Raw genomic sequence first — 27,583 nt, forward strand, 5'->3', positions numbered from 1 at the left:
TCGAGCCCCACATCGAGCTCTTGCTGACAGCACGGAGCCCGCTTGGGATTCTCTCTCTGCTCCTCCCCCCCCCCCCCCCCCCGCCACTCGCGTTCTCTCACTCTTTTTCTCCCTCTCAAAATAAATAAGTAAACAAACAAAAAAAGTTCAAGAACTGATCCACCTTTTAATCCACCCCCCGATGCCCGACCCTGCATCACACGGACGCCGCCAGGGCCCAGAGCTGGATGCCCTTTCCAAAGCTGCACACGCCATTCGCGACACCGGACCATCCCTGATCCTGAGCTCTTTCCGCACTAACCGGCCCCGCCCAGAGCCAACCTTGTGTCCTCTGGGCTCGGGTAGAACCTGTTCCTTGCGCTGACTTTGCGTGGAGCATATGCGGCCCCGCCTGCTTACTTATCCTGCTCGTGTCCCCTCCTGCCATCTTGACTCCGGATCCCAAGTCTCTAAGGGAAGGCACAGCATCTCATCATAACCTTTTCTGATGCCAGGACAGAGCGCCTTGCCCACAGCCACGCTCAATAAACGTTTATTGCTGCCGTGGCAGCCAGCGTGGATACGAGACATGTTCTGGTCTCAGCTCAGCGCTAATTTGCTGCGACCTTGGGCAAGCCACTCACTCCTCTGGGCTACGGTTTCCCCTAGCGATGAGTTAGACCCTACATATCATTTCTAAGGTCTTATATGGTTCCATGTGGAGACAGAGTCCTGCTGAGTAGGGTGAGGCCTTGGTACAGAACGCCAGACTCCGGATGAAAATGTCTCCTCCCAGGATGTGCCTTTGGGAGCAGCGACCCAGATGTGGGGCCCAGAAGACCCTTCACTCAGAGAGGCTGGAGGAGAAACACCGGCTGACAGGAAAGCCTTCCGTGCTGAGGTGCGAGGTTGGGACAAGGCTGAGGTAGGGACAAGAGGTAGGGACAGGGTGGGTCCCGGGGCCCAGGTAGTAGTGGGGAGGGGGGAGCCTTGTGGGAAGTGACACGTCTCAGAGCAAGGCCCACCCAGACCAGGGAGGGGGAGTGGGGAGACAGGCTGAGAAGCTAAAGTCTGTGGCCCAGGGGGTCTCAGCCAGCCAGCCGGCCCCAGTGGGTCTCTGGGGCACAGCAGGTCCCCGAGGACTCGCCACACCGAGGTCTCAGAGAGGAGGCCCCTGAAGGGGTCAGCCGGGGGTCCGTGCCCCTTCTACAGCGCCTGGCCTCCCCACAGGCCGTGGAAAGAGCCCAGTTGGTTGGTTTTGAATTTGGGGGGTGGCGCGAGGAAGGGGGGTCACATGGAAGGCGGAAGACAAGCTGGTGTTGAGGAGACCAGAGTAGGGAAGGCCCCAAGGCTCGCACCGGCGCCCACCCCCCCTCGCCCCCCGCGCCTGGTACCCGGCCACTTCCCCGCTTCCCGAAGCTGCCAGCAGGACGAGGGAGCTCGCTCGCTGCCCTGTCCGCCGGGAGGCCCTGTTGGCCGAGGGAGGCGCGGAGTCGGCCCGGCACGGTGGCAGCTGTGCCCGCCTCCCGCCAGCGTCGCGTGCGGGCCGGGAGGGGTGCGGGGGGGGGGGGGAAGGGGAGCAGGGTTCATTTCCACATCCCGGCCCCCCAGACGTGCCCCCCCCCGAGGGAACGCCTCCTCGGCGGGGTGTGGCGAGACTCGGGAAGGTAAGGGGCCCGGAGCTGGTCCTTCCCGGCTCATCTGTCTCGTGGGCGGCAGGGCCGCGGGGAGGGGAGAGGGCTGGCCTCCAGCGCCACTCCTGAGGGGTCTTCCCTTCCAGTGACTCAGCTGCGGCCTTCGTTTAGCTGTGCGGCTACGACCCGGAACTTTGCTCCATGAAGACCCAGGGCGCTAGGGTGTTCCCAGAGCCAAGGTTCTCTTTCTAGGAGAGTCCAAAGCCACCTTCGCTTCCGTCTGCAAAATGCCCACCAGCAACAGAAGGCCCAAACTGCTCGGCAGGCCGCCACAGGCCCTCCGTGACCCAGCCCCAGCCCCCTCTCCTGCAGCACCCCGCATGACTTACCGTTCCCAAACGTGGCCCGTGCCTTCGAGGCCCTGTGCTTCCACAGCTGAACTCCACAGCCTGCAACCCAGATGCCTCCTCCTCTGAGCAGCCTTCCCGGATGCCACCCCCAGTGCCCGGAGTCCTTCTGTGCGTTACCGGAGCACTCCGGAGATGCCGCGCGTGATCACCCCGGATTGCACCGGTTTCTCCCCTCACCCCAACTGCCAGCCACTCAGGGTTGGGGCTGCGTCCCCTAAATTTCCGCAGCCCAGCCAGTGTCTCAGAGTGAACAAAGAAACGTCTGTCGAATGGAAAGTGGGAGGGTCAACGATGCTAACGCGGTTCTTACGAGGGGGAAGCCGGGGTTCCAAGGCTCCACGGGAGCCCTGCTTTGAGGGCTTCCACTGTCTCTGACAGAGCCGCACTCCTTGGGCCTCTGGAGACCCGGAGGGAGCACGTGGTAACAATTTCATGACTTCCAGTCTGAGGTCACTGAGCAGGAGGGCACGCAAGAATGACACATACAGGTCATGAGGGATAGTCTTTTAATGAAACTTGCTATTTATATATTTACACACACACACACGCACGCACGCACACGCACGGAAAAAGAAAACAACAAAAATAGGTATTACAGCTTAATAAAACCACAGCTAGCACTGAGGGCTGGAGGTGACCCGGCAGCACACCCTCCCCGAGGTGCCGTCTACGGGTCTGGAGACAGGACAGCAGGAGGGAGACAGATCGCCTGGCCTGCACCTCGGGGCTTCCTTGTGGTTTGTTCCTGGCATTCAGCCTTTGTGTCCTTCCTGGTCGGGAAAGCTGGGACTCGGGTGGGGTGGGGAGTAGGGGGCGGTCTAGGGCAGGATGAGAAGGGAAGAGGGACCCCGAAGAAGGGTAAATTAGGGCGGGCAGTTAGGAGTCAAACAGGAGCGAGAAGCTTCTATTTGCCCTCCCGGAATCGGGCAGGGGTGAGGAAGGGTAGACAGGTAGGGGGAGCTGGAGAGGAGAGGGAACTTGTTTCTCTCTCTTTGGGGCAGTTCTACTTGTTCATGTTAATTCCAGTCTAAGCAGGCCCAGAGAGGTTCCAGTGACACGCTAGTGGCCTATGTCCCCGTGGGACAAGTGGCCTAGGATGTGAACGGTAGAGCGGGCAGGAGTTGGGCTCCTCTCAGTAAGACACAGCTCCTGGCTCCCGAGGGGTGATGAAAAGGACGTCGGCCTTGGCGTTGATGCAGTAGGTGACGACGAGAGAGAAGACGAGGATGCCGAAGCCCACCATCAGGGTGATGAACTGCGGGAGGCGTGGGCAGGGAGGGAGAGAGACGCTGTCAGAGACCAGCGTGGTTCTGGATCACCGCTTGGGGCTGGGAGCCAGGACCTCGGGATCCCAGAGCTGGCTCCAGGCACCGAGTGCTGAGCAATCACAGACAACGTCTTCCCGACTGGAAGACGGAGTGGCTCCGTTCGAAAAGAGGAGTATCCCTGTTCTTCCTCCACTTTGTATTACTAAGATTTTAAGTATCTTTTTTTAAAAAAATTTACTTGAGAGAGAGAGAGAGAGAGAGAGAGAGAGGGAAGGAGAGAGAGAGAGAATCCCAAGCAGGCTCCATGCTGTCAGCACAGAGCCCAACACGGGGCTCGAACTCACAGGATCGTGGGATCGTGACCTGAGCTGAGACCAAGAGTCAGACATTTAACCTACTGAGCCACCCCGGAGCCCCTAGATTTTCAGCGTCTTGAAGTTAAGATCCATGACTTTGGTGGCAGCTCTCCGGTGGCAACTCTGACATACTGGTGATGGGGACTCAATAAACCGTGGCGCCCGTGCACACCCTAGTGCCAGCAGCTGGAAATCCCAGCTGGGAGGGGAGCTGTGGGGACGCTGCAGGGTGAGGAGCTCCTCCGGGGGGCCCTCCTCCTGGCGGGAGCCCACCTCCGGCGTGAACACACACTCACTGTGTCGGTGAAGACAGACTTCGCGATGGGGCGTGCCGGCGGACAGGGGACAGAGCGGCAGTAGGTTTTTGTGGCAAATGGGAGATGGCAGCAGTTAAGAGGTAAGAGGCAACAGAAAGAGGGCGGGGCGGTCTCTGGCATGCCCCTCCCGGCTCACCTCCAGCTCTCTGCTGGCTACCAGAAATATGCGGGCCCGGATGTCTTTCCAGCGGCTCTCAGTCCATGTGGAGTATTCAGTAGAGCCCCACTGCCTCAGTTCAAAGGCAGGGGACAGGGCCCTGGCCAGTCGCGCCGTGGAACGCACACAGCGGGGCAGCCGGTCCGTCTCGTTGGAGTTCAGAGGGCCCTGAACCCACGCGTACTCATACAGCTGCAACGGAAGACCGGCCACAGGGCGGGGCTGAGGCGATCCTCTCTCACCCCGGCCACGCCGTGCTTCTGCCCAGGCTCCTGCCCTCCAACACTCAAGTTCAAGGGGCCGCGTCCCTCCGCCTTTGCATCCCAACTCCTTGGGTCCAACTGGGCCTAGGACGCTGTCCAGCTTCCCCCGGGGGTACGGGGCCCTCGGGGCACCTTCGACACCCACTCCCACTCCCACTCACATCCTTGTTTTCACTGGGGACTTTACTTGGATCCTGGCACTGCTCTCGGGGGAGGTCGACCACCTGGCCAGTCAGATTCGCCAAGGCATACTGTACCACGTAGGTGGTGTTGGTGGGGCTGGAGACGGCGATGTAATGCTGAAGAGGCCCATCACCTGAGTGGAGAGCACAGGGAAGGGAGGGTTTGGAGGGTGGAAGGTGGAAGGTGGGTGTGGGTGGGAGGGGAAGGAAGAGCCCGAGGTTGACGGGAGCCAGAGAAGAGAAGGGAACGGATCCCACATGTATCAGGGGAAAGAAAGGAAAACAGGGGAGAAGGAAAGGAAAGGAGAAGGAAAAAAAAAAAAGCAGAGATTAAACCAAGCTGATGACTTTTTCCATCTCTTGCCTCGGCTAAGGGTGCCATGCCCCCAGAGCATGCTTACCCAAGTAGGACCTCAGGTCCTGCCGGAGGATGGACTGGAACCAGGAGTTGTTGGCCCTGACCAGGAACCCATAGAGCAGGCGAGTGACCTAGGATTGGGACAGTGAGAGTCAACAAGCCCGTGACCCGGAGCCAAGCAGAGGTCTCAGTGGAGACCCTGTCGCAGGGCGGGAGCCGGGTCGGCCAGGGACTCTGGGGCTGGGGACGCAGAGGCTGGCTCACAAGGATGCCGGAGGCCCACCGGGAGCGCCCTGGCGCAGCGGGAAGCCTCGCTGGCACGCGCTGGCATGCTGGACTCCCAGGTTTGGGAGAAGGGGTTAAGTGCAGTGCAGACGGGACGGCCTGCCGCGTGCGCAGAGCCGGAGAGGAGGCGGGCCCCACTTGCCCTTACCGTTTGGGGATCGGCCTGAATGGTGTCACTGAAGTTGGTTCCTCCTGCCAGCTGGTACAGGGCACGTCCCAGCACCGTGGCCACATCCGCCAGGGCCTGTGGCAGGCGGGAAGGGGGGGCTGAACGGCCCACCTCTTCTACCCTCTACAAGATGGTCTAACCACCTAGAAGACGTTCTAACCACCTTCGCTGTGTTCCCCACGCTCCCGGCCAACCCGGGCGAGTGCTACCTTGGCAGTGTCCGTCACAAAGTTGAGGTCCTCTTCGGGGCTCTGCCACTCGGGGTAGCTCACGTTAATGTTCTCCGCTGTGTCGTAAATGCTCTGGTAATAGCTGCCGGGAGAGCGGGCATGAGCCTCGGCCACACTCAGCCAGGGCCCTGCCCCGGTCCTCCCTCACAGGCCCTTCATGTAGGAGCCTGGCGTGTCTTTTCATCATCCGGGGGGAAGGAACAGAAAATGAGGGTCCCATACTGAAGAGGGTGTGGAGAGGCAGAGCAGTGAAATACAAGGACCTTCCGGAGAGACAAGGTAGAAGAGGCAGATGAGATCAGAAGGCAGGAGACTCCCTTCCTGGGAGGTCTTCAAACAGAAGAGACACTTCCCCAGAGTTTGGGCTGGAGACGGCTGAGAGGACTTTTGGGGAGCACGCCCCACATCACCAGAGGTTGGATGACGGTTCCAATGAACGTGAACATTGAGGGTGCCTGGGGGCCGAGGGGGATGAACGGGTCTTTCCCAGACACACGACACTGCCCTGGGTCCAAGCACCGTATGCTCCCTGGGGAGCCCCGTGAAGGCAGAGCTTAGAAGAGAAGCTTAGAGGAGAGCTCCCAGCCTTCAGCACCAACAGATGACGGCCCCACATAGAATCAAGGCCAAATGTGTGCAAATGAGGACTATCCCTTCACCCCGAAGCGATGCCGGGGTCGGCTGACCTCAGGTGCTGGAAATGTCCCAGCCCTAAATAAGCAAGAAGGTGCTCCTTGGCTGGAGTCGGAGAGCCAGAGCATCAGCAGTGTTACTCAGAAACCCATTTGGCCTCATGGAAGAGGGGAGGGAAGCTGGGAACCTAGCAATCTGGCCCGAGTAAGAAGTCCCATGAGCCCAGGGCTTACGTTAGGGGCTCTTTGGGGTGCCCAGGACCAGGAGAGAGGTGACTAACAGAGCCTCACCCCGTATCTCTGGAGTCCCCTCAGCACAGGGGACGCTTTTACCCCAAAGGCAAGAACACGTTACATTTCAGGGTGTGAGTGTTGCCTGCGTCCCGCTCGGCACCCTTGGGCAGGCCCCAGACCCGGCCAGCTCGCTGTCCTCAGGGCGCTCCTGTTGGGGATGCTGCCCTCTGCTGGCAGCCCCAAGGACCCAGGCCTCGGGAGAGCTGGGGGAGGCGGACCAAGCACGGAAAGGCTGAGGGGGCCCGTGTTCTAAGATGACATCAAGTCACACGAGGCGACCGGCTTAGGTGCGAACAGGTCACTGAGCAAAGAACACAAATTGACCTGAGATTTGGAGGGGTGCTGTGGGGAGAGGGGAGACGGGAGAGTGGTGATCTTTCCTGACACAGGAGACACTCCCCCCTCTGGACCCCAGACCACAGGACAGATTCTCTGGGAGAAGGAAGAGGGTGTGGGCTCGGTGGCTCTTACTGGTTATGGAAGACAGCAGAGTGGTCGGCAAGGACGACACCAGAGATGTTCCGAGCCCGAAGAAACCTCTGCAGAGAAGACGGCGGGAGGGGCTGGGACTGGTTCGGCCTCCGGAGGACCACAGCAGGCACACCGGCCCCGCTCTTCTCCAGGGTGCTCAGGAGGGCCTCCACCTGGCGGGGAGGGGTAGCTCAGGGGAGGCTGCGGACAGGGAAGCCGGACGCGTCTTCTAGGCCCACGACGCTCCCGCCACGTCCCCAGCTCGTGGTGCTGCCCCCGGCCCTCCTGCACCCCAACTCCTCAAGCCTTTCAGGATCCAGGCTCTGAATGTCCTGCAACTCCAGCTGTGTCATCCTCACCAGACGCCTAATTTCCTACTCTGGCCGAACTGGAGGAACAAGTAACAACGCCAAACGACACCAAGGGCCACCCAGGAGCCCAGGGCAGGGAGGGCGCGGACACTGGAGTGGCAGGAACCCCATGAGAGAAACAGGCCCAAAGCTGGACCCTGAGAGGAGGGAGGGTCTTGAACAAGTAGTGAGGAGCCTGGAGGACGGTTTGGGTAGAGGGTCCGACATAGCCAGGAACCGAGCAGGGCAGCCCGGACAGCTGGGCAGCAGAGACGGAGGGGCCGGTCACTCCCGGGCCCTCTGCGGGGCACGGAGGCGGGGAACCGCCCGCCCCAGGGAACCGGGGCCACGAGCTGCGCTCACGGTGCTTCCTGCGGAGCTGGAACAGCCACGCTGTTCATCCTTGAGCTGGTACCCCGCCTGAGGTCCTGTCTCACAGGCCCTGGGGGCTGGCGGGGGTCAGGCCCGGGTGAGGGGTGCCCACATTCTGAGCGGTTGAAACAGAGTGAGGCGGAAAGATGCTCAGATTACCTGATTGTGTACAGACTCATTTTTCTGGGACATGGGGTCTGTGTGCATCCAGAGCTCTAGAGAATTCCTTAAGGCCACCTGGGGGAGGATGAAGAAACAACAGTTGGCTGCCCGCGGGGGCCCGTGCCCCGAGACCAGAGGAAGGAGGAAGGTCAGAGAAAAGTCAGGGAAGAGGCAGTGGCAAGGAGGACAACGAACAGCGGAGGGGGAGGCGGGAGGGGGAGGGGGAGGAGGGCACACGCAGCACACCTGTCCCAGCTCCACGAACGAGTCAATGTTCTCTAACTGCACAGGAAACTTGCCCTTCTCCATGTCGTACACCATCCTGGAGCTGCCGATGTAGTCAAAGGTCTCCTGACGGCGAAGACAAGGAACAGAGATTCCCAAGGGTCGGGGCAGGCTCAGTCTCCGGAGGCCAGATCACCAGGGCTCAAGGCACGAAGGCTATGGTCTCGTGTCACCGCAAGTGCTGGCCGGCTTACGCAGTCACGTGACCTCACCCGCCTCCCTGCCCGGCCTCCCAGCTGTGACTTTTCCTCACGTGTGTGCATCACAGGACTTCTCAAGCCCAGAAACGGGGAGAGCAGCCTCGGTAAAGGCCCGAGGCGAACATCAGCTGTTATGTGCCTGCTTCCTGCCTCTCCCTCCCCTCCGCCGACGCAGCCGCGGCTGCCCTCCCCTTATTCCAAGGCCAGGCTGCGGGGGCAGTGGGGGGAGGGGGCAGGAGCCTCAGGGCTCTTGGGTGGAAGTGGCAGTGAAAGAGTCCAGAGAATAAAAGCAAAAGGCTGCCTCCCAGAGATCGCATCAACGGGGGCGCGAGGGGGCGGGCAGCACACTGATTCCGATCCCAGGCCAGGGTGTGAAAGCTTCCTAAGATGTGTGACTCTGGGGGGAGACACGTGGAGACATCTCCAGAAGCTCTTTGCTGAATGACGACTCAGGTCAAGCGCCCGGATCGTCCCCAAACGATAGCCACTCTCACATTTACCCTCCCTGCTGTCCTGCCCCTCCCCGCCTACCCCAGCAGAAGAGCCCCTACCCCTTGGAAGAAGACAAACATGACATTGCGGGGAAGGGTCAGCACATCAGGTGCCTTCTGCAAAGCTTCAGCGGCAGCCAGCTGGGTGACGAAGGAGGCGACGGCACTTTCAGCCCCTGGGGCCACGTTCCAGAAAAAGGAACGACTGTCCAGCTGGGTACAGTGGAAAAGGCAGGGGAGGTAGGCTTTGAAAATGGCAATTAGGACCGGGCCCCAGGCTCCCTCTCCTATTCCAGCCAAGGGAATGTGTGTGTCCTGGGACAATGGCCATACGAGGGGGCCCCACGGCCCAGACCCCTCTTCCCTGGAGGCTCCCCAGCACAGCGACTCTGAAACGTGATACGCCCGCAAGAGGCCCCCCAGCCCTTTTGGCGCCAGCCCTGTCCACCCTGACCAGGGACCCGCACTCACCCGGGTGGCAGCGACCACAACCCTGTCATCAGGCTCTAATGCCCCGGATATATTTATAGGCTTAAGCATGCTCCACACGTTGTAGTCGGACAGGGGGTCACAGACGATTTCTGAGCAGGACAGAGCGAGAGAGCGACAGAAGTTAGGGAGAAGCCACAGAGAAGGCCTGGAGACGCCTCTGACTGCTGCCCCGTGGACCCTGTCAATCATTTCCTGCCTCCACTGCTTTAGGTTGGTTTCTCTGCCCTGTCCGCTGCAGGGACAAGTGGCCTCAACTGTTGGGAATTGTTCCCGCCTCTCTCGCCCCGTGCTCCCTGCCTGAGCTCCCCCCTTCCCAGGTCCCCAGCACACCCGCCAGGCCTCGGGTCTGTCCTACCTGGGTTGATGCTGAAGGTGCTCTGGATGGAGCTGCGCCGCATACAGGTGACAGTGCTGATGACAGCATGCATGTGGGAGAAGAGCTGCATGGCGCACAGCGGGAAGGTGGGAGCTGAGCCGTTGGGGCTCAGGTTGTGATCGCGATAGCACTAGGAGGGGAGACGGGCCCCGCTGAGGCAGCTCGTGTAGAATCCCTCCCCTGCTTCCCAGGAGGGCCCGGCCCTACCCCGACGCTCGCTCGTCAGTCCCTGAGCTATAGTACAAAGCCAGGATGTGTAAGGTCCGAGAGAAAACCTCACCAAGAGATGCGAAGGGGCACAGACTCAATGACTGAGTTGGGGCGGACGGAGTGTCCCCATCCCAAACAGCCTGGGCCAAGTTCCCAACGTGATTAGCTGCCAACTGTGCTGAACCAAATATCAAAAACCAAATTCAAGACAGCTTGGACATCAACTCACCATGTAACTTTGGAACAAATCTAACGGCTCTACAGGTCAAAACAAAGAAGCGAGGCCAGAATCAAAGATTATTGTAATTCAGAACATTCAGAAGCCTCTGAGCTGAATCTCTCGCAGCTCCCAGTCTGATGACCTTTTTCCCACACTCGGGGTTCCTAACCAGGCACAGCGTATTTCAGGTCAAGTAGAGTTTATGTTCTCTTCCAGCCTAATAGCCATCAATGCTGGAAGAAGAGGCAGGAGAGAAATGGGAAGGGACAGGCGAGAAAAATAAACGTATTGGCTTTTCTTGGAGCATCTACCATGCAGAGGTGCCCTGGTGGACGAGCCCTCCAGGCGGGCGGAGCGCCTACGAGATTTCTCTTTGCTAGGAGCTGGCAGCCGTTACCTGCTTGATGACCTTGGTTTCATTTTCATCTTCAAGAAGGAAGATGGGGAAGCTAAAGTCTTCATAAGCCAAGCCGTCGCCTAGGGGGTTCCACGGGATTTCTCTGCAGTGAGCAAATTCTGGCCCATACGAGTTGGAGTAAATGCCTGAAGGGGAGGACGGGGGACCGGCTGTTGGGACACTAAGCATTCGGGGCCTGAGTGAGGGAGGAAGGCTAGGATATCGTAGGGCTGGGACCAAGAGCTCCAAAGGAAAGGGGGACTCAAGGAAGCAAGCATCGACCTGTCACCACCGACAGGGAAACAGACACTGGTATCAGGGCGCCCTGGGCTGGCTGGTTAGGGATCGGGGCCTATGACAGAAAAGGAGGATGGAGGGAAGTGGACGAAGGGGAAGCAGCAGAGGAAGCGATGACTGGCAAAGATAAAGAAACACTGTCTTCTGTTTGGGAGTCAGCTGTTCACGCTACACACAGACGGACGCATCCCTCCGACCCTCCAAAGACACGAGACTGAAGCACCAGTGAGCTCTGCGTGACGGGAGGTCCCCTGATCCTCCGGGGCTCTTACCAAAGCCATCATTGGGACACTGCACACTAGGAGAGGAGCCCGACGCAGGCCTGGGTTTGGCCAAGGACACCGCAAGGCCAGCAATCCGGCTGGTTGTCCCCTTCAGCTTCTCCATCAGATTCCTGGGACAGGGAGGGAGTGCCATGGAGGAAGACTGGGAAGGTTACCCCTGGCCCAGTATCTTGCCCCCAGGGATGGAAACAAATGGGAAACTAACGGAATCCAAACCTCTGACTCCTTGTTGAACACACGCGGTGTGTTGACTCTACTCCTAAAGAAGTGAAACCCCCCCCACCCCAACTGTTAACTCGTTTCTTGCCTCTTTTCTGTCTCTAACTCCTAAGTGAGGACTATGACCCGACCTGAGCTTCGGCTTCATCTCATCTACCCTGTCCCTGAGTGCCCCTATGGGCCCTTCTTCCTCCTGCCTGGGGTCTTTACTCACTGGACCCTATTTGTAAGGTCACCCAGACGACTCCTCTGATGGGGCAGGTTTTCTTCCGAGACTCACTCTCGCCCCCTGCCCTGATCGGACCAGGGCAGCCAAGCGAACCCTTATACACAAGTGTGGGGATGGCCTCCCAGATCTTCCCGGCTGTGGCTTCCCTGAAGGCACACGCAGTTCTTACCTGGTGAAGAGCTCGCCCTCCAGCAGAACCACATACGGGGGGTTGGGGCCGTCAGTCAGCACCCACTGCAGGTCCCTTTCTTTCTCCACCACGTGGAGGATCCCTGTGTCCCCGCTAACGGAAGCTGCCAGGACAGAATGGGCTCAAATTAAAGCTCCCGCAGTTGACGACTCTGCCTCTGCCTCACTGATTCTGCAGATCACTTATCTCCCAAACATGGCACCGGACGCTGGGTTAACGCAGCCACCTCCAGACTTGGGCTTGAGCTGAAGAGCTGACTGCCCCAGCTCCACCTGAAGGCGACCAGCAGTGACTGGAGGACGAGACAGCCCGAGAAGTCTACTCATTCGCTAAATCTCAGAAAGGTCGTACGATCATTCTCTCACCCTCTTCCCTCAACCTCATTTAGCCACATGTACACATTTCCAGAAGAGGAGACAGCATGGTTTTCAAACCTGTATTTTCGCCAGGAAATGGCAGGCTTTAGACCTCTGGCTCAGAGTTCTAGCACTGAATCTTCCTGTGTGAAGACATATGTGCAGACTCCCTTGACCTGAGGACAATTCCTGGGTCTCCGTTCCTTTGCCCTATTTGGGAATGACTTTACTTGCTTTTAGCCTGTTTTAGGCAGGGTTACTCAAGAACTTTGAGATCTCTAGAAGAGAGCTTCCCAACTGATGGGTCTTGATGGGTTAGGGACGAGCTGATATTGACCCCCCTCATTTCTGGGGACCGAGGGTCTCCAGAGACCCTAGGCTGGCCACTCCCAGCCAGGAGCAGGCTGACCCGGTACCCGAAGATGCCCTACAAATACCATACGTCTCCATATATGCCAGGATGCCATACAAATACTATTTTCTGTATCTCACGAATGACAAAGATCGGGCAGCGCTGCGGTGAAGGATGGGTAAGCCATCGTCGAGAATGCCTTGAATTCTATGCAGCAGTGCCTGTTGCGTCCCTAGTGATCCACGTGGAGACATCCTACCATCTCCCCACGAGCCTTCTCGCCAGTGAAAATTCCTATCACGTATGAAAAGTCACATATTGTTTTAGAGCAATAGTTCTCGACCCTAGTTGAATCACTGTGGAGTTTTAAAAAATACAGACCCTTGGGCCTTATCTCAGACCTACTAAATTAAAGTCTCTGAAGGTGAGGCCCAGGTACGTGTACTTTCAAAACTTGCCACGTGATTCTTTATTATACCTAGCCAGTCGTGAAAACTACAGCTCTAGATCAAGGCACTGAAATATTTATAATGTGCACAAGACAAAGACCTTAAGCACTTCCAGACTGCCGGCCAGGTAAAGTTTTCTTCCGTGGGATTTGGCAAAATCGAGACATGGACCCAAGTCCCCAACATTCAACTATGTCTTCCACGTGGTAAGTACCCAATAAGTTCGTGTGGATGGTGATAACGGTAAACTTTAGAGGAATATCAGGACCTGGAATAACCGTAATAAAGACTTAGCTACCACCGGCAGTTCTAAGTCTGACAAAAGGCAACAGTCCTTGGCATGTAAAACCCGGAAAAAGGAAAAGCTGTTCTGACAAACAAAATATATATAACTTCAGCTCCAAGGAGGACAGGGAAAAGATAAGCCAGGACGCTGGAATAAAACACCTGGATTCTAATCTGGAGTCCGACTGGTGACTGTATAGTCCAGGGTAACTTGCTTACTTTTTCTGGGCCTTCCATGAAGAGAAACTTTTTCACCCTTATTCATCTCATACCATGGAGAGAGGTTTAAAAAGGAAGGAAAGGAAAGGAACCAACAGATAACCCTCTTTGAACACTTTAAAAGGGGCCAACAGGGGTGCCTGGGTGGCTCAGCCGGTAGAGCACGTGACTCTTAATCTCTGTGTTGTAGGTCTGAGCCCCACATTGGGTGTGGAGATTGCTTAAAAATAAAATAAAGTAAAATCAAATGAGCCCATAGAAACAGAGCAGTATAATCAGAAAACCAAACCAAATCTTTCTCTCCTTACGTTTACCATGCTAGCAAGCCTAATTAAAGAGGGTGTAGCTTGCTCGGGACGGACAAATACGAAGCAAGACTTAGAAATAAGCCGAAAAGGCGACGAGCTCTTAATGAGGAAGTGGCCAGAGTCCAGCCCCTCCCCTCTCCTTTCTGTGCTGGCACTTGGCTCACTCCTAGAGGCTACTGCTTTGCTTCCCACGGGGCTGCTCTCAGAACACGAAGCCGACTGACTCAGTCCCACAGAGGGCATCTTAAGAGCACACCTCCAGGAAGACAGGGTCCTAGCCTTTTGGCACGAAGAGTGGAGCTCCAGCAAGACCAGCAGTCTGATCTCAGCCCACACTTGGACCTGGCTCCCTTCTACGCACAGACCCAGTTGAAGAACGGAGTCCGAAAATTTTACTTGGAACTGTTCGGAACCAGTTAACCTACCTCCAGCAGGGACACGGCACGGTGAACACAGAGGGCGGCTCAGGGAAGGCCGGGCAGGAAACGAGTTAACTGCCACATTAATCACGTCCTTCACTTCGCAGCGTCTGTGTCCGCCTACCAAACTAGAAGGTTTCAGGCAATCACGCAGGACTCCTGAGACCGTAGTACTGACTCAGCATCATCAATCAATGTAGGAGATAGTCTGACTTTCAGCTTTGTGCAGGTATGTTCTAACCATTTTTATAGGCGTTTACTGAAATTCAGAGGTGACCGATATGGTGACGAAGAAGCCATGATCTGACTCTAAGTTTCCTGCTTACCGCAGAACTACATTCCGACAGAGCAATTATTCACAGAACAAAATATGAAGAAGGGAGGCTATGTAGCAGAGGAACTGGGGTTCGGCCTTCACATCTCTGCTCTTTCTACTTCCACAGTTTTATAACCATACTGTCGTGGTACCCTGTTTTGGGACACATTTACAAAGCACAGAGACGAATCCAAATGCTTCACTAATTCCTCCTGCAACTATCTGGCTTTCTCAATGCCTTCCCTTCAAATAGACTACTGCCTTAAAGAAGTCCACTTTGGTTCCAAAAAAGATGGTTCAGGTGACGACGGACTCATAGACTATGAGACTCCTTTCTCCTTAGAAAACAGTACAGTTTTCTACTTTAACTAGTGGATGCTAAGTGTCCTGACTTAGAACCTGAACCATGGGGCTCAATTCCTAGCCTCACCACTTAATAGCCTGATGATCTTGTGAAAGTTACTCAACTTCTCGCAGTCTCCATTTTGTCATTTGTAAAATGGGGACAATAAGAGAATCTACTTCATGGGGCTGTTGTGATGGTTCAATGAGATGCACACGCACGAGGCTCAAGTAAGCAGCACTTACTAAGCATTAGCTCCTATTAATTATCTTGCCTGGTTTGACAAATGGCTCTCTGTCACCTCCTACCCACACAGCCTAATTTGTGTGCTGAGACTCCCAAGCAGGACTTGGATCTTGAGATCTAAGGCACAGATTGAAACATCATTGGCCACAGGGGTGCCTAGGTGTCTCAGTCAGTTAAGTATCCGACTTCGGCTCAGGTCATCATCTCACGGCTCGTAAGTTCGAGCCCTGCATCGGGCTCTGTGCTGATGGCTCAGAGCCTGGAGCCTGCTTCAGATTCTATGTCTCCCTCTCTGTCTGCCCCTCCCATGCTCATGCTCTGTCTCTGTCTCTCAAAAATAAATAAACGTTAAAAAAAAAAAAAAGAAAAAAAAAAAAGAAATATCACTGGCCACAACACAAATCCCAGCCTCAACTCACATTGGCAGCCAATCTGATGAGTGGCGTTGAGCAGACGGACACAAGGAGCTGTTTTATTTAAGGAGATGTAGATCTTCCTCTCCACTGAGTTTCCCCTGCACAAACCTGCTCAGAAGACAAAAAGTGTTAGAAGAAGAGAGGCATTGGCACTATCAAGTCCTTAGCTCACCGTATGGCTTGGGTATATCATACTTTCTAAAAATTTTTTTTAATCTTTATTTATTTTTGAGAGAGAGATTGAGAGAGAGAGAGACAGAACGTGAGCAGGGGAGGAACAGAGAGAGAAGGAGACACAGAATCTGAAGCAGGCTCCAGGCTCTGGGCTGTCAGCATAGAGCTCAACACGGGGCTCGAACCCACAAACTGCGAGATCATGACCTGAGCCGAAGTTGGACCCTTAACCGACTGAGCCACCCAGGCGCCCCTGAGTACATCATACTTTCTAAAGTGGGATTAATGTCCATCCTTCTCACTTTCTGGACACATTACTGGATCAGATGAATGCGCCCAGCTATGTGCCCCAGAAAGTTATTACAAATTCCAATCAGAACAGCTGATATTAAAGCTAAAAGAAAGAAAACTTCATTTCCTAAGGGAAAAGGCACGTAACCTCAGATGTCCTGGTTTCCGGTTGCATGGGTGAGCATAATTCTGCTTTCTACCTTGCATGTGCATGTACCTTGCACCCTCGTTAATGAAAGGGTGCCAGTCTAAGAATATAGATTACGATAACACATCTTTGAGACATTTTTCCAGGAATCTGAACAGAATTGGGAGAAACCTTATGCCACAGATCTGTCAATCTAACATCCACAGGTTGCTTGTGTGTGGCTACAGTGTGGAGCGACTATAATTTCTCCTCTGGGGAATCTTTAAAGATAATATGAACTTGAGGGGAGGTATGGTCATAGTTACATACAGGCACGTTCGCATTTTAGGGCTTGACCACCGCCCTGCACGCACAGAACGAGGCCGCTCTTGTCTCCGACTAAACGCACTGGGAAGAGGCTGAACTGACACCTGTCCTTTCCGACAGGGGGTGGGGTGGCTCCGGCCGTGGGGAAAACGAGGCAGGCGGACAGTCAGGCTGGAAGTCCGGGAAGAGGCCCGGAGGAGGAAATGGGGCGACACGACGTGCCGCGGGGTAGAAGGGGCCCTCAAATCAAATCCAGGCAAAGAAATGGGGGGGGGGGGACTTCTGTCGTGGGAACGAAAGAGAAAGGATTTACAGGGTGGGGGCACAGAGGAGCAGAGGGGCCAGAAGGGGGGACGGCGGCGCTGGCGACCCGGCCGGTCCCGACGGCTCTCCTAACACACCGGAGCTCACGCGCGGAGGGAGGCCTCACCTGCCAGCAGGACGCAGAAAGACAGAAGGCGAAGAAGACTCCGACTGCCCGGGTCGGCCACAGAGCCGCCCCCGGCCGTGGCCATCTTGCCTCTCGGCTGAGCGGAAGCCTCCCCTCCCCTCCAGCCCGGCAGTGGCCTCTCTAGGCCAACGCTGGTGCCGTCTCTGTGGTCCGGAGCTCCCGGGACCGGAAGTTCGTGCCCGCGGAGCTTCCGGGAGCCGCGGCGGAGCGGCGCTGACGTGGAGGGAGGCGAAGGGCAGCAGGGAGTGGCGGGGCTCGGGTCGGCAGCTCGGAGCCGCAGGTCTCAAGGATGCTGACCAAATTCGAGACCAAGAGCGCGCGGGTCAAAGGTAAATGGAGAAGACGAGGGGGAGCTCGAGGACCGGGTGTCGGGGGCGGTGCTGTCTCGGGGAGTGACCGAGGCCGAGTCGGGCCCACCGCACGGGCAGGAGGGAGGGCGGCCTGGCGGCCGTTCTGCAGCCCTCTCTTCTCTGGAATGCCCTCGGGATGTGATTGACCTGCGGCGGCTCCCGCACCGTTCCCTTGCTTCCCTCCCGTCTTCTGCGGGGGCCGGTGCTCCCGACTTTGATTCTTTGGGTCCCTGTCGGCCTTTTGAGGACCGGGTTGTAGGGAGTGGACCTGGGGATCGAGTCTCGACCTGTGCCGTTCGCATCCACGTCTAACGTTTTCGGAAATGAGCACTGGCTGCCTCTCTCTTAGGGAGGCTTTGGCGGCACCGTATCGACATCCAGCGCCTCCATTGGGCGTTGTTTCCTACCTGGAGACAGGACATTGAGACCTGTAACCCCAGTAAAGTCTGAGCTTGATAAGGTTGTCCGATAAAATACAGGACGCCAAGTCACATTTGGATTTCAGAGAACGAAATAATTTCCAGTGTCGTTCGCTGTTGATCTGAAGTTCAAATTTTAACGGGGTATCTTCATTCTTATTTCCTAAATGGGGCAACTCCAAAGCATGACTATCAGTGGATGGGGGTGGAGGGCGAAAGACTGAAACAGCCGTAGTAGTCTTTTGGAGTGTTAGAATGGGAAAGGCAGAGAAGTAAGGTCTCTTGAGATTTCATATGTGTATAAATGTACGTGCATATGTATGCATACGTACCTATATGTGTATATGATTTGAATATTTAGTAAGAAGAGCAGAGCAAGTTGGCTTGGGAACTTGGTGTTTGGAATCACCTGGCCTTACTTTGGAATCCTGAAACATTTCCCTAACGAGCTGTATGACCTCGGGCAACTTATTAAGGTTTCTTAATATGGTTCCTCATCCGTACAATGTGAATAATTAACATTCTCCTACAGAGAGAATTAGAATGAGATAGCATATGACTACATTTATTACAGTGCCTGCTGTATACTCCGTAGCTCAAAAACTGGAGGCCATTGTTATGTAAGAATAGATTCTGAGCAGTTTTTTTTTTCTTAATTTTTTTAATGTTTATTTTTGAGAGAGAGAGCGCACACATGCAAGCGGGGGAGGGACAGAGAGAAAGGGAGACAGAGAATCGCAAGCAGGCTCTGCGCTGCCAGCTCGAAGCCCGACACAGGGCTGGAACCCACGAACCGTGAGATCATGACCTGAGCCGCTGACGGACGCTCAACCAACTGAGCCACCCAGGTGCACCCCCCCTTTTTTTTTTTTTGAGAGAGAGAGAGCAAACGAGCACGTGCACAGCTGGGGGAGGGGCAGAGAGAGAGGGAGAGAGAGAGAATCCCCAGCAGGCTGTTAGTGTGGAGCCTGATGCAGGGCTTGATCCCATGAGCTGTGAGATCGTGACCTGAGCTGAAGCCGAGAGTCAGAAGCTTAACCGCCTAAGCCACCCAGGTGCCCTGATTCTGAGCAGTTTCTAAGTCTCGTGGGAGTCTTGATAGCGAAGCATGTCAGCAAGAATTTATGGATGGCTGAAGTGGTCTCCCTAATCCTTGAATTTTCTCTTCTGCTCTTGATTTCTCAATGGGCAATAGAAAAGTGAGGAAAAAAGATGTCAGAATATTTGAGAGTTAATATCTCTTAACGAGTATTACTGTACATCATGGAAAAAAATGAACAACGTAATAGGAAAAAACAGAATTCAGAAGAAAAAACGTGAGTGTTCGGTAAAAAAATGGAAATATTCTCCACTAACAGTGAAAGAAATGTTAAAAAAAAAAAAAAGGTAAATAACCTTTTGAATTTGGATTAGTAAAACAAACAAAACAACAAATAACCAATAACAGCCAGTGTATGCAAAATTGTTACCTTCAGAAATCCAAGGAGACTGTATATTGATGGTCTTTTTGAAATAAGGTAGTATCTATAAAAATGTTAAATGCGCATACCTATTTCTGGCAATCCTACTTCCAGGTCTTTAGTCTTAAGCAGTTATAATGCAAATAAGTTAGATTACGCATAGAAGTATTTTCTTTAGGGCCTATTTTCTAGTAGGTGAAAGTTAGGGGGAAAAACTTAAATGCTCATCACTAGAATAATTTTTAAATGTGGTACATCTGTGTTTTGCTGTTGTTATACTGTTGTTAAAAAGAAAGGTTAGGTTTGTGTGTATTTAATAAGATCCACGATGCATAGCTAAGTGAGAAGTTTGCATAACATATTTCCATTTTGATAAAATGATGCCGTCTGTGTTAGAAGTCTGAAAGGATACACTCCAAACTGTTAGCAGTTGTTACTTCTGTGGACTTCCATTTCCAGTCTATTACTCCAAGGAGTAACAGAGAGATTTACTTTCTCACCTTAAAACAGCTGCACAACAGAACAAAATGTGTGAATCAAAAGTTTTCAGACACTGGATAACAGGCGGTGCAGGAGAGTGATTCTTGAGAGAAGGGAAATAAACAAGGTGAGTCCTGTGAGTGTTTTTTAGCTTACTACCTGGAGAGTTTCCAGGCTGCAGGATAGGGAAGGGGGAAGAGCCCTGTGGTCTCACTGTGGAAACATAGTTTAGAGTTCAGGGCAGCCCAAACTGCTAGAATTTGCTGGACAGAACACCAGAGAGGGAGCTGCCCAGAACACTGGAGTTCTGCAGGGGATCCTGTCAAGCCTTTGTCTGATTTCTAATCTGCATATGCATGTGTGGAAATGACCCCAAGCCTGGGATAGAACCCCTGGAGCTCACTTAGAGCTGGGAATAGTTTTGTGTTCCTATCGGCTGGAATGGAAAGGCCTCCTAATACTGCAGGGTATCATCTAGAGACCTCAGGTGGTATCGCCTTCATAGGGGTGCCAAATTAGATCTAGACTAAAGGCTGTTGTCGACCCATACTAGCAAAACTAAAAGCGAACTTTAAAACAGCCAACCTCATGGGGCGCCTGGGTGGCTCAGTCGGTTGGGCGCCTGACTTCAGCTCAGGTCATGATCTCGCAGTCTGTGAGTTCGAGCCCCACGTCGAGCTCTGTGCTGACAGCTCAGAGCCTGGAGCCTGTTTCAGATTCTGTGTCTCCCTCTCTCTCTCTGACCGTCCCCCGTTCGTGCTGTCTCTCTCTGTTTCAAAAATAAGTAAATGTTAAAAAAAAACTAAAAAAATAATAAAACAGGCGACCTCACAGCATCCTAAAGCAAAGCCCAACAATATTTAAAGGAATATAACAAAATCTAGCCCCTAATAGCATACAATTCATAACGTCTGGCATTCGACGAAGGAGCGTCTGAACCTAGGATTAACCTAGGTGTTCGTTTTTCTTACCTGAATTGACAGGGGGTGGCATTGTGGGGCATACTTAGCTAACTGGATCATTCCTTGTTTTTTTCTTTTCTTCCCCTCTAGGGCTCAGTTTTCACCCCAAAAGACCTTGGATCCTGACCAGTTTACACAATGGGGTCATCCAGTTATGGGACTATCGGATGTGTACCCTTATTGACAAGTTTGATGAACATGATGGTGAGATGACACTTTCTAGGAGGGAATTAAAGAGATCTAAGTATTTATTGTCTTCTGGAGTACTGTAAACTTTCTTTAGGATTAAAGAATATGGAAGGGCCGGAACCAAAAATTCCTGAATAAGGATCACTTTAGAGATGAGCAAATACAGCTCTCTGACACGCGTCGCCTGCTTCCTTCGCCAGGTCCAGTACGAGGCATCGACTTCCATAAGCAGCAGCCGCTGTTTGTCTCTGGAGGAGACGACTATAAGATTAAGGTACAGAGGGTCTGTCATGACTGGGAGTAAAGGACAGGCTGTCGCGTGTGGCACGCGTAGAAGGGACTAAAAACAGGACCTCTCATTCATACAGAGCTCAGGCTTTTGATGTTACCAGGAAACGTTTATTGAATACTTACTGTGTACCAGACACTTTTATTTTGGGGGAATTAAAAAAACAAGAAACGATCTCTGTTCTCAAGGAGCTTTTATTCTAACGGAGGAGATACATGTATACTCGAAATAATAGCACATGCAGTTTGGTGAGTGATACAATAGGGAGAGAACCGAAGTGAAATAGAGGACAGTCCAGGTACAAAGACAAAAAGGCATGGCACGGGTGGATACGTTTGAGAAGCTGTAATTAGTTGTGTGTGAATAAGCTCTGGAGAGAAGGTGAGAGAAGGGCCCGAAGATGAGAGGGGCCAGATCATGCAGTACCTGTTTGCAGTGCTCAGAAGTTTGGGTGTCCTCACACAGATAGGAAGGAGCCATTTAAGGGGTTAAAATAGAGGAGTGACATCGGATCCACGTTTCTTTTCTTTTTTTTAAACTTTACCTGAGCAGTAGTCTAGAGAAAGGACTGGATGAAGCGGGCAAGTCTGGAGGCAGAAGTGCCAGTTAGGAGACTGTCGTATAAGCTCGAGCGGCAGGTGAGCAGGGCCTGGCCTCGGACGGTACACGCAGATGGAGACAAAGAGTTGGATGTGAGAGCTTAGGGAAGGGAGTCTGTGAGTCTGCCGGAGGGGCGGTTAGGGGAGACTAATGAGCTGACTGTATTTGTCTCCGGCCTCTAGCTCGGGTCACTGGGTGTGCGGGGCGCCATCCACTAGGAAAGGGAAAACAGGAGGCGGTGCGGTTCTCTGGAGTGCTGGGGGAGGCCGGTGTCTTAGTGTGTCGAGGCTGCGGTGACAAAACGCCACAGCCTGGGCGGCTTATTAACAACAGAAACTTCTCAGCTTCAGAGGCTGGAAGTCCAGGATTAGGGTGACCGCCCAGTCGGCTTCTGGTGAGGACCTCCTTCTAGGTTGCAGACAGCTGACCTCTCTCTGTGTCTTCGCGTGGTGGAAGGAGACGGGGATCTCTGTGGAGTCTCTTACGAGGACATTACCTTACCGTTTGGGAGGCCTCCACCCTTGTGACCTAAGCGCCCCTCAGAGGCCCCGCCTCGTAATGCCTTTGCCTTGGGCGTTAGGATTTCAGTGTATGAATTTGGGGGAGGACGCAAACATTCAGTCCATAGCAGATGGCTAACGAACACCGTCTTGACACTGATGAGTTTGAAGCACCTCAGGGACGGTCTGTGGAGATGTGTCTGCACCGGGGACATATTTGGGAATTGTCATCACAAAGAAGGGAGCCAAAACAGAGCAGTAGAGGGTGTCACCCCGGGATGATGTGGAACGAGAAGACAGGGTGTCATGTACGATAGAGGAAGTAGAGTTCATATAGGGAAGAATGATTTTAGAGGTTGGAGATGAACCAGAGGGAAGAAGCAGAAGCCTGTTGGATGCCCAGGAAGGAGGGAATTTTGGGTAGGAGGAGAAAGTGGTCAGAAAGAGGTAAGGACCGAGTAACCTTTGGATTGCTTCATTAGGAAGACATTCGTGATCCTAGCGCCTTAATATGAAGGAAGGAAACAGAATAGACGCAATTCTTTGAAGAAGCTTGACTGATAAAGACCAAACTGGAGTGGGAGGCTTTGAACCTTTAAAAAAAATAATCAAAATTTTCTCTCTTTACTTCCACATGTTGTTTTCATTAAGCGTGTACATCTAGTCAAACCAGGAACTGAATAAAGTCTTTTTCGGAGGCTAGCTTAAGATTATACAGCAGAACTTAGGCATGACAAGTGATGACTGCCTGCAGAGAAAAGAGGCACTGTTTTTTTTTAGGTTTTTAGCACCGCATCCTGAGGGCAGCCAGTGGAAGCTCAACCACCTGATAGACCTCAGAAGCTTCTAGGAATATCACTTCATTGTAATAATTGTAGTAAAGTATTTGTCGTTTCTCCTGATGGCCATTGACGCTCAAGAATGGTTAACTCAGGTGTTTGTAATTTGCTTAAGAAAGAAAAGACTGAGTGACATGTAAGATAAGAGATTTTTTCCCCAAATCATTCACATGTTTTAGAAAAGGATTATTTTCCATGTAAATGAAATGTCCTGATAGGCAAATCAGTAGAGACAGAAAGTAGATTAGTGGCTGTCTGAGGTTGGAGGGGTTGGAAGCGAGTGGGGAGTGAGAGCTATGGGTACAGTGTTTGGGGGGTGGGGGTGAGGGAACGCTCTAAAACTGGTGATGGTCGCACAGCTCTGAACGTACTAGAAACCGTCGAATTCTGTACTTTTAGTGGGTAAGTTACATGGGCTTTGAATTGTATTTCAATAAAGCTGTTAAAATGAGGGCACTGGTTAGCTGGTGGGTGTGCAGTGTTCTCACAGGAAGCCGTAAGTGGCCAGCTTCTCAAAACCGTACAGGCCTTTATGGATTCACAGTTTTGGAGTTCGGTAGCAGTCTGTGAAGGAGTCAGGACAGTGCAAAGTTGGAAGTGTGGAAGTTGGTGTTTTTATTTTTTTAAAAAGTTTTATCTATTTTGAAAGAGAGAGTGCACGAGTGTGCCAGTGGAGGGGCAGAGAGGGAGAGACAGAGAATCCCAAGCAGGCTCCGCGCTGTCCGTGGAGAACCCAAGGTGGGGCTCAAATTCATGAAACCGCGAGATCGTGACCTGAGCCTAGATCAAGAGTCAGTCGCTTAACTGACTGAGTCACCCAGGTACCCCTGTAAGTGTGGGAGTTTGTTTTATTAATTAATTAATTTTAGTAAGATTTTGAAAAATGTTTATTTTTAGGGAGAGAGAGAACACATATGCGCGTGCATGCAAGTGTGGGAGGTGGAGAGAGAGAGGGAGACAGGATCTGAAGGGGGCTCTGCTGATGGCAGATAGCCCGATGTGGGGCTTGAATTTATGAACCGTGAGATCATGACCTGAGCTGAAGTTGGATGCCCAACTGACTGAGCCCCCCAGGCGCCCCTGGAAGTGTGGACGTTTAATATAAACACTGAACTCTGTAAAAGGCGGAAAAGTTACTTACCAACTGGCATTTATGTTATGATCTAATTTTTGTGTGACACTCAAACTGCACTGTGTATGTGTATTTTGTTTATAGATAATTCACTGGAAAAGCATTCCAGTACTTTCACCTTCGGTGGTGTTTACCTTTTCTCACTTTTGCACATACCTGTTGAGCACCTACTAGCGTTAACCTCTGTGTTAGGTGCTAGGGGGTTAGTGCCGAGCATGATGGACAAGGACCCCACCATTAGGGAGCTTGCATTCATGTTTGGACAATCATACTTTCAGGTTATCCGAATTTGTTTCAGGAAATGGTATTACCTTTTGTAACTTACAAAAGAGAATTTTAAAAATTTTTAGTAAAGAATAGCAACTAGGTGGCTTGGGGATAGATTATAAAAAAAATATTAGGTGTTAGAAATTTTTTTTTTTTTTTTTTAAAGGCAACTCACCTCTTATTTTTGAACTTTTTGGAAGGTTTTCTGGATGGGAGTCTATGCTCACATTTCTGTCTTTCTCAGTTACGTTCCTTGATGCCTGGTACTTTGGTAGTTGGCTCAACTTTGTATCTGAATATTGTGTTTTTCTGCTTAGTTCACCCTAACTGAGCAAGGTAGTATTTTCCATAGTGATGAGTTAAAGTCTGTGTGATAGACAAGTACAGACCGTGAAGGTATGTGTATCATTTGCCAGCGAGGTAGCAGTCTAGGAGGAGGTGATGCTGTATGTTACATTAATGTTTCCTTTAGAGTCATCGTATCTGTCCAGCTTTTTTAATCCTCAGCTAAGATAGTGGGTAACACACTAGGGGGTCAGTATTCAAACTAAGAACACACTTATGCAGTAGAAAGAAGAGTGTCAAGTCAAGCCCTGGACAAACATCTCATCTTGTTGTAAGTAGAGTTGGTTTCTCCCCAGAGAAAGGAAAAACCTTTCCATAATTTCCCCTAGCCTTGCCTTTTCCCGTCGCCATGTGTTTAGCTGACCTATGTTTTCATCTTTGATTTTTTTTCCTCCAACCTTAAGCAAGTCTTAAATGAGACTTCCTATCAAGGTTCCTACCTATATAGAAATGCAAAAATATAAGGCAAACTTACTTGTTGAGAAACCCGAGTCCCTTAGATGGATTTCTCTTTGCAGGTGTGGAATTACAAGCTTCGGCGCTGTCTCTTCACATTGCTTGGGCATTTAGACTACATCCGCACCACGTTTTTTCATCACGTAAGTGGCCATGGGAGCTCTAGTTGTAGAGCATTCTTCAGTTGCCCTGTGGGGATCTTTACTTGCTTCTCAAGAACCCATGACAGCAGAATTAGTGGAGTTTTTGGAGTGACTCTTCTAGAAACTATGTGGCATTGACCTTTCCGCTTTGTTTCTGTCTTCAAAAGGAAGCACTCAGGGTTATATTGAATTTAATTTAATTGGGTTCAGTGGGCTCTATAAGGAAGTCATTGATTCTCTGTAGGGAAAAGTAGAAACTGGATTTTAGGTTTACTGAGCTCTAGTGAATAAAAGTTTGCAGACTGATCCCATGTGAGGTGTTATTAAGTAGGTGTGTCTGGAGGGAGGTCGAGGTTAGATGCCCTTTGGATGAGCTAACAAATGTTTTGAAGCATTAACAATTAGGTGCTTCTATCTTAGGATTTTAGGGTACAGTAGAGGCTTTTCCTTTACCCAGGCTTTATACCTTCTTTTTTATTTTTTTTATTTTATTTATTTATTTATTTATTTTTTAACGTTTATTTTTGAGAGAGAGGGAGAGACAGAGTTTGAGTGGGGGAAGAGGCAGAGAGAGAGAGGGAGAATCTGAAGCAGGCTCCAGACTCAGAGCTATCAGCAGCACGGAGCCCGACGCAGGGCTCAAACTCATGAACCGTGAGATCATGACCTGAGCTGAAGTTGGACACTTAACCAACTGAGTCACCCAGGCACCCCCATACTTTCTTTGATCTATCAGGTATCCTAGAAGACAGATACCGAGTTACGTATAGATTAGAGACTCCCAGTCTCTTAATCCAGTCCCAACCTGGCTGGATCTTTCTATAATCTTATGCTATTAGATTTAATTTGTACCATTTCTTGACTCTAGTAAACTGAGTCTCTTGAATTAAGTTAGAAAGAATATAATGAACTAAATGAGAATTTCCTGGCTAAGTATACTTTATATCTTCTTATAAAATTCAAAAAGTAAGTTTTAGGGTAGAATAATAAAAATCAGAACTAAAACATTTGAGAATGATTAACCAAAGAGGTAGAAGACCTGTCCTCTAAAAACTGTAAAACACTGATGAAAGAAACTGAAGAAGACACAAAGAAATGGAAAGAAATTCCATGCTCATGGATTGGAAGAACAAATATTGTTAACAGGTCCATACTGCCCAAAGCAGTCTACGGATTGAATGCAATGCCTATCAAAATACCACCAGCGTTTTTCACAGAACTAGAACAGACAATGCTAAAATTTGTCTGGAACCACAAAAGACCCGAATGGCCAAAGCAATCTTGAAAAAGAAAAGCAAAACTGGAGTTATCACAATTTCAGACGTCAGGCTCTATTACAAAGCTGTAGTAATTAAAACATCATGGTACTGGCATAAAAACAGACACAGAGATCAATGGAGGAGAGAGGCCAGGAATAAACCCACTATTAAATGGTCAGTTAATCTTTGACGAAGGAGGAGTGGATATACAGCGGGAAAAAGGCAGTCTCCTCAACAGATGGTGTTGGGAAAATTGTACAGCAACATGCAGAAGAATGAAACTGGACCACTTTCTTTCGCCATACACCAAAATAAATTCAAAATGGATGAAAGACCTAAACGTGAGACCTGAAACCATAAAAATCCTTGAAGACAGCACAGGCAATTTCTTTGGCATTGGCCGTAGCAACATTTTTCAAGGTGTGTCTCCTGAGGTGAGGGAAGTAAGAGCAGAGGTAAGCTGTTGGGACTACATCAAGATAAAAAGCTTCTGTACAGCGAAGGAAATAATCAACAAAATTAAAAGGCAACCTATGGCATGGGAGATTGCAAGTGACATCTGACAAAAGAGTTAGTGTCCCAGATACAAAGAGTTTATAAAATTCAACACCAGAAAAGCCAAGTAATCCAATTAAAAAATGGGCAGAAAACATGAACAGACATTTCTTCAAAGAAGACATCCAGATGGCCAACAGATGCCTGAAAAGATGCTCAACATCACTCATCATCAGGAAAATGCAAATCAAAACTGCAGTGAGGTATCACCTCATAGCTGTCAGAATGGCTAAAATCAACAAAAGAAACAAGTGTTGGCGAGGGTGTGGAGAAAAGAGAACCCATGTACACTGTTGGTGGGAGTGAATACTGGTGCAGCCACTGTGGAAAACCATATGGAGGTTCCTCAAAAAGTTAAAAATAGAACTACCCTAGGATCCAGTAATCACACTAGTGGATATTCACCCCCAAAATACAAAAGCTAATAAAAGGGAATATATGCACTCCTGTGTTTGTTGCAACAGTATTTACAGTAGCCAA

General features: G+C 51.7%; 2 protein-coding genes across 2 annotated transcripts in view; one reads left to right on the plus strand and one right to left on the minus strand.

Moving 5' to 3' along the window:
• Positions 1-2,512: 2,512 nt before the first annotated feature.
• NCSTN (nicastrin) lies at positions 2,513-16,965 on the minus strand. The gene is made up of 17 exons (XM_042976164.1): positions 16,838-16,965; positions 15,492-15,596; positions 11,759-11,882; positions 11,130-11,251; positions 10,561-10,706; positions 9,713-9,863; positions 9,337-9,446; positions 8,926-9,078; positions 8,136-8,240; positions 7,887-7,964; positions 7,006-7,178; positions 5,588-5,690; positions 5,358-5,453; positions 4,968-5,055; positions 4,546-4,700; positions 4,101-4,313; positions 2,513-3,278 (listed from the first exon to the last, which is right to left on the minus strand). Exons 1-17 carry the CDS (start codon positions 16,920-16,922, stop codon positions 3,156-3,158), a joined length of 2,130 nt encoding a protein of 709 aa, XP_042832098.1. The 5' UTR covers positions 16,923-16,965; the 3' UTR covers positions 2,513-3,155.
• A 93-nt stretch (positions 16,966-17,058) lies between these two features.
• Positions 17,059-27,583, plus strand: part of COPA (COPI coat complex subunit alpha) — a 45,098-nt gene continuing 34,573 nt past the window's right edge. Inside the window, exons 1-4 of the mRNA XM_042975630.1 lie at positions 17,059-17,187; positions 20,620-20,733; positions 20,919-20,992; positions 25,209-25,289. Of these exons, the coding sequence (XP_042831564.1) occupies positions 17,148-17,187; positions 20,620-20,733; positions 20,919-20,992; positions 25,209-25,289 (309 nt within the window). The 5' untranslated portion in view covers positions 17,059-17,147. The remainder of the gene's footprint in view (positions 17,188-20,619; positions 20,734-20,918; positions 20,993-25,208; positions 25,290-27,583) is intronic.

The sequence above is a fragment of the Panthera tigris genome, chromosome F3 (genome assembly GCF_018350195.1).
Source record: "Panthera tigris isolate Pti1 chromosome F3, P.tigris_Pti1_mat1.1, whole genome shotgun sequence".
Taxonomy (NCBI): Eukaryota; Metazoa; Chordata; class Mammalia; order Carnivora; family Felidae; genus Panthera; species Panthera tigris.

Coding starts and splice junctions, on each gene's coding strand:
- NCSTN (XM_042976164.1), bottom strand. CDS start 16,922: ATGGCCACGGCCGGGGGCGGCTCTGTGGCCGACCCGGGCAGTCGGAGT. Junction 9,864..10,560: donor AAACCAAGGTCATCAAGCAG/GTAACGGCTGCC, acceptor CTCCCCTCCTAG/TGCTATCGCGATCACAACCT. Junction 9,079..9,336: donor TTGTGGTCGCTGCCACCCGG/GTGAGTGCGGGT, acceptor CACTGTACCCAG/CTGGACAGTCGTTCCTTTTT.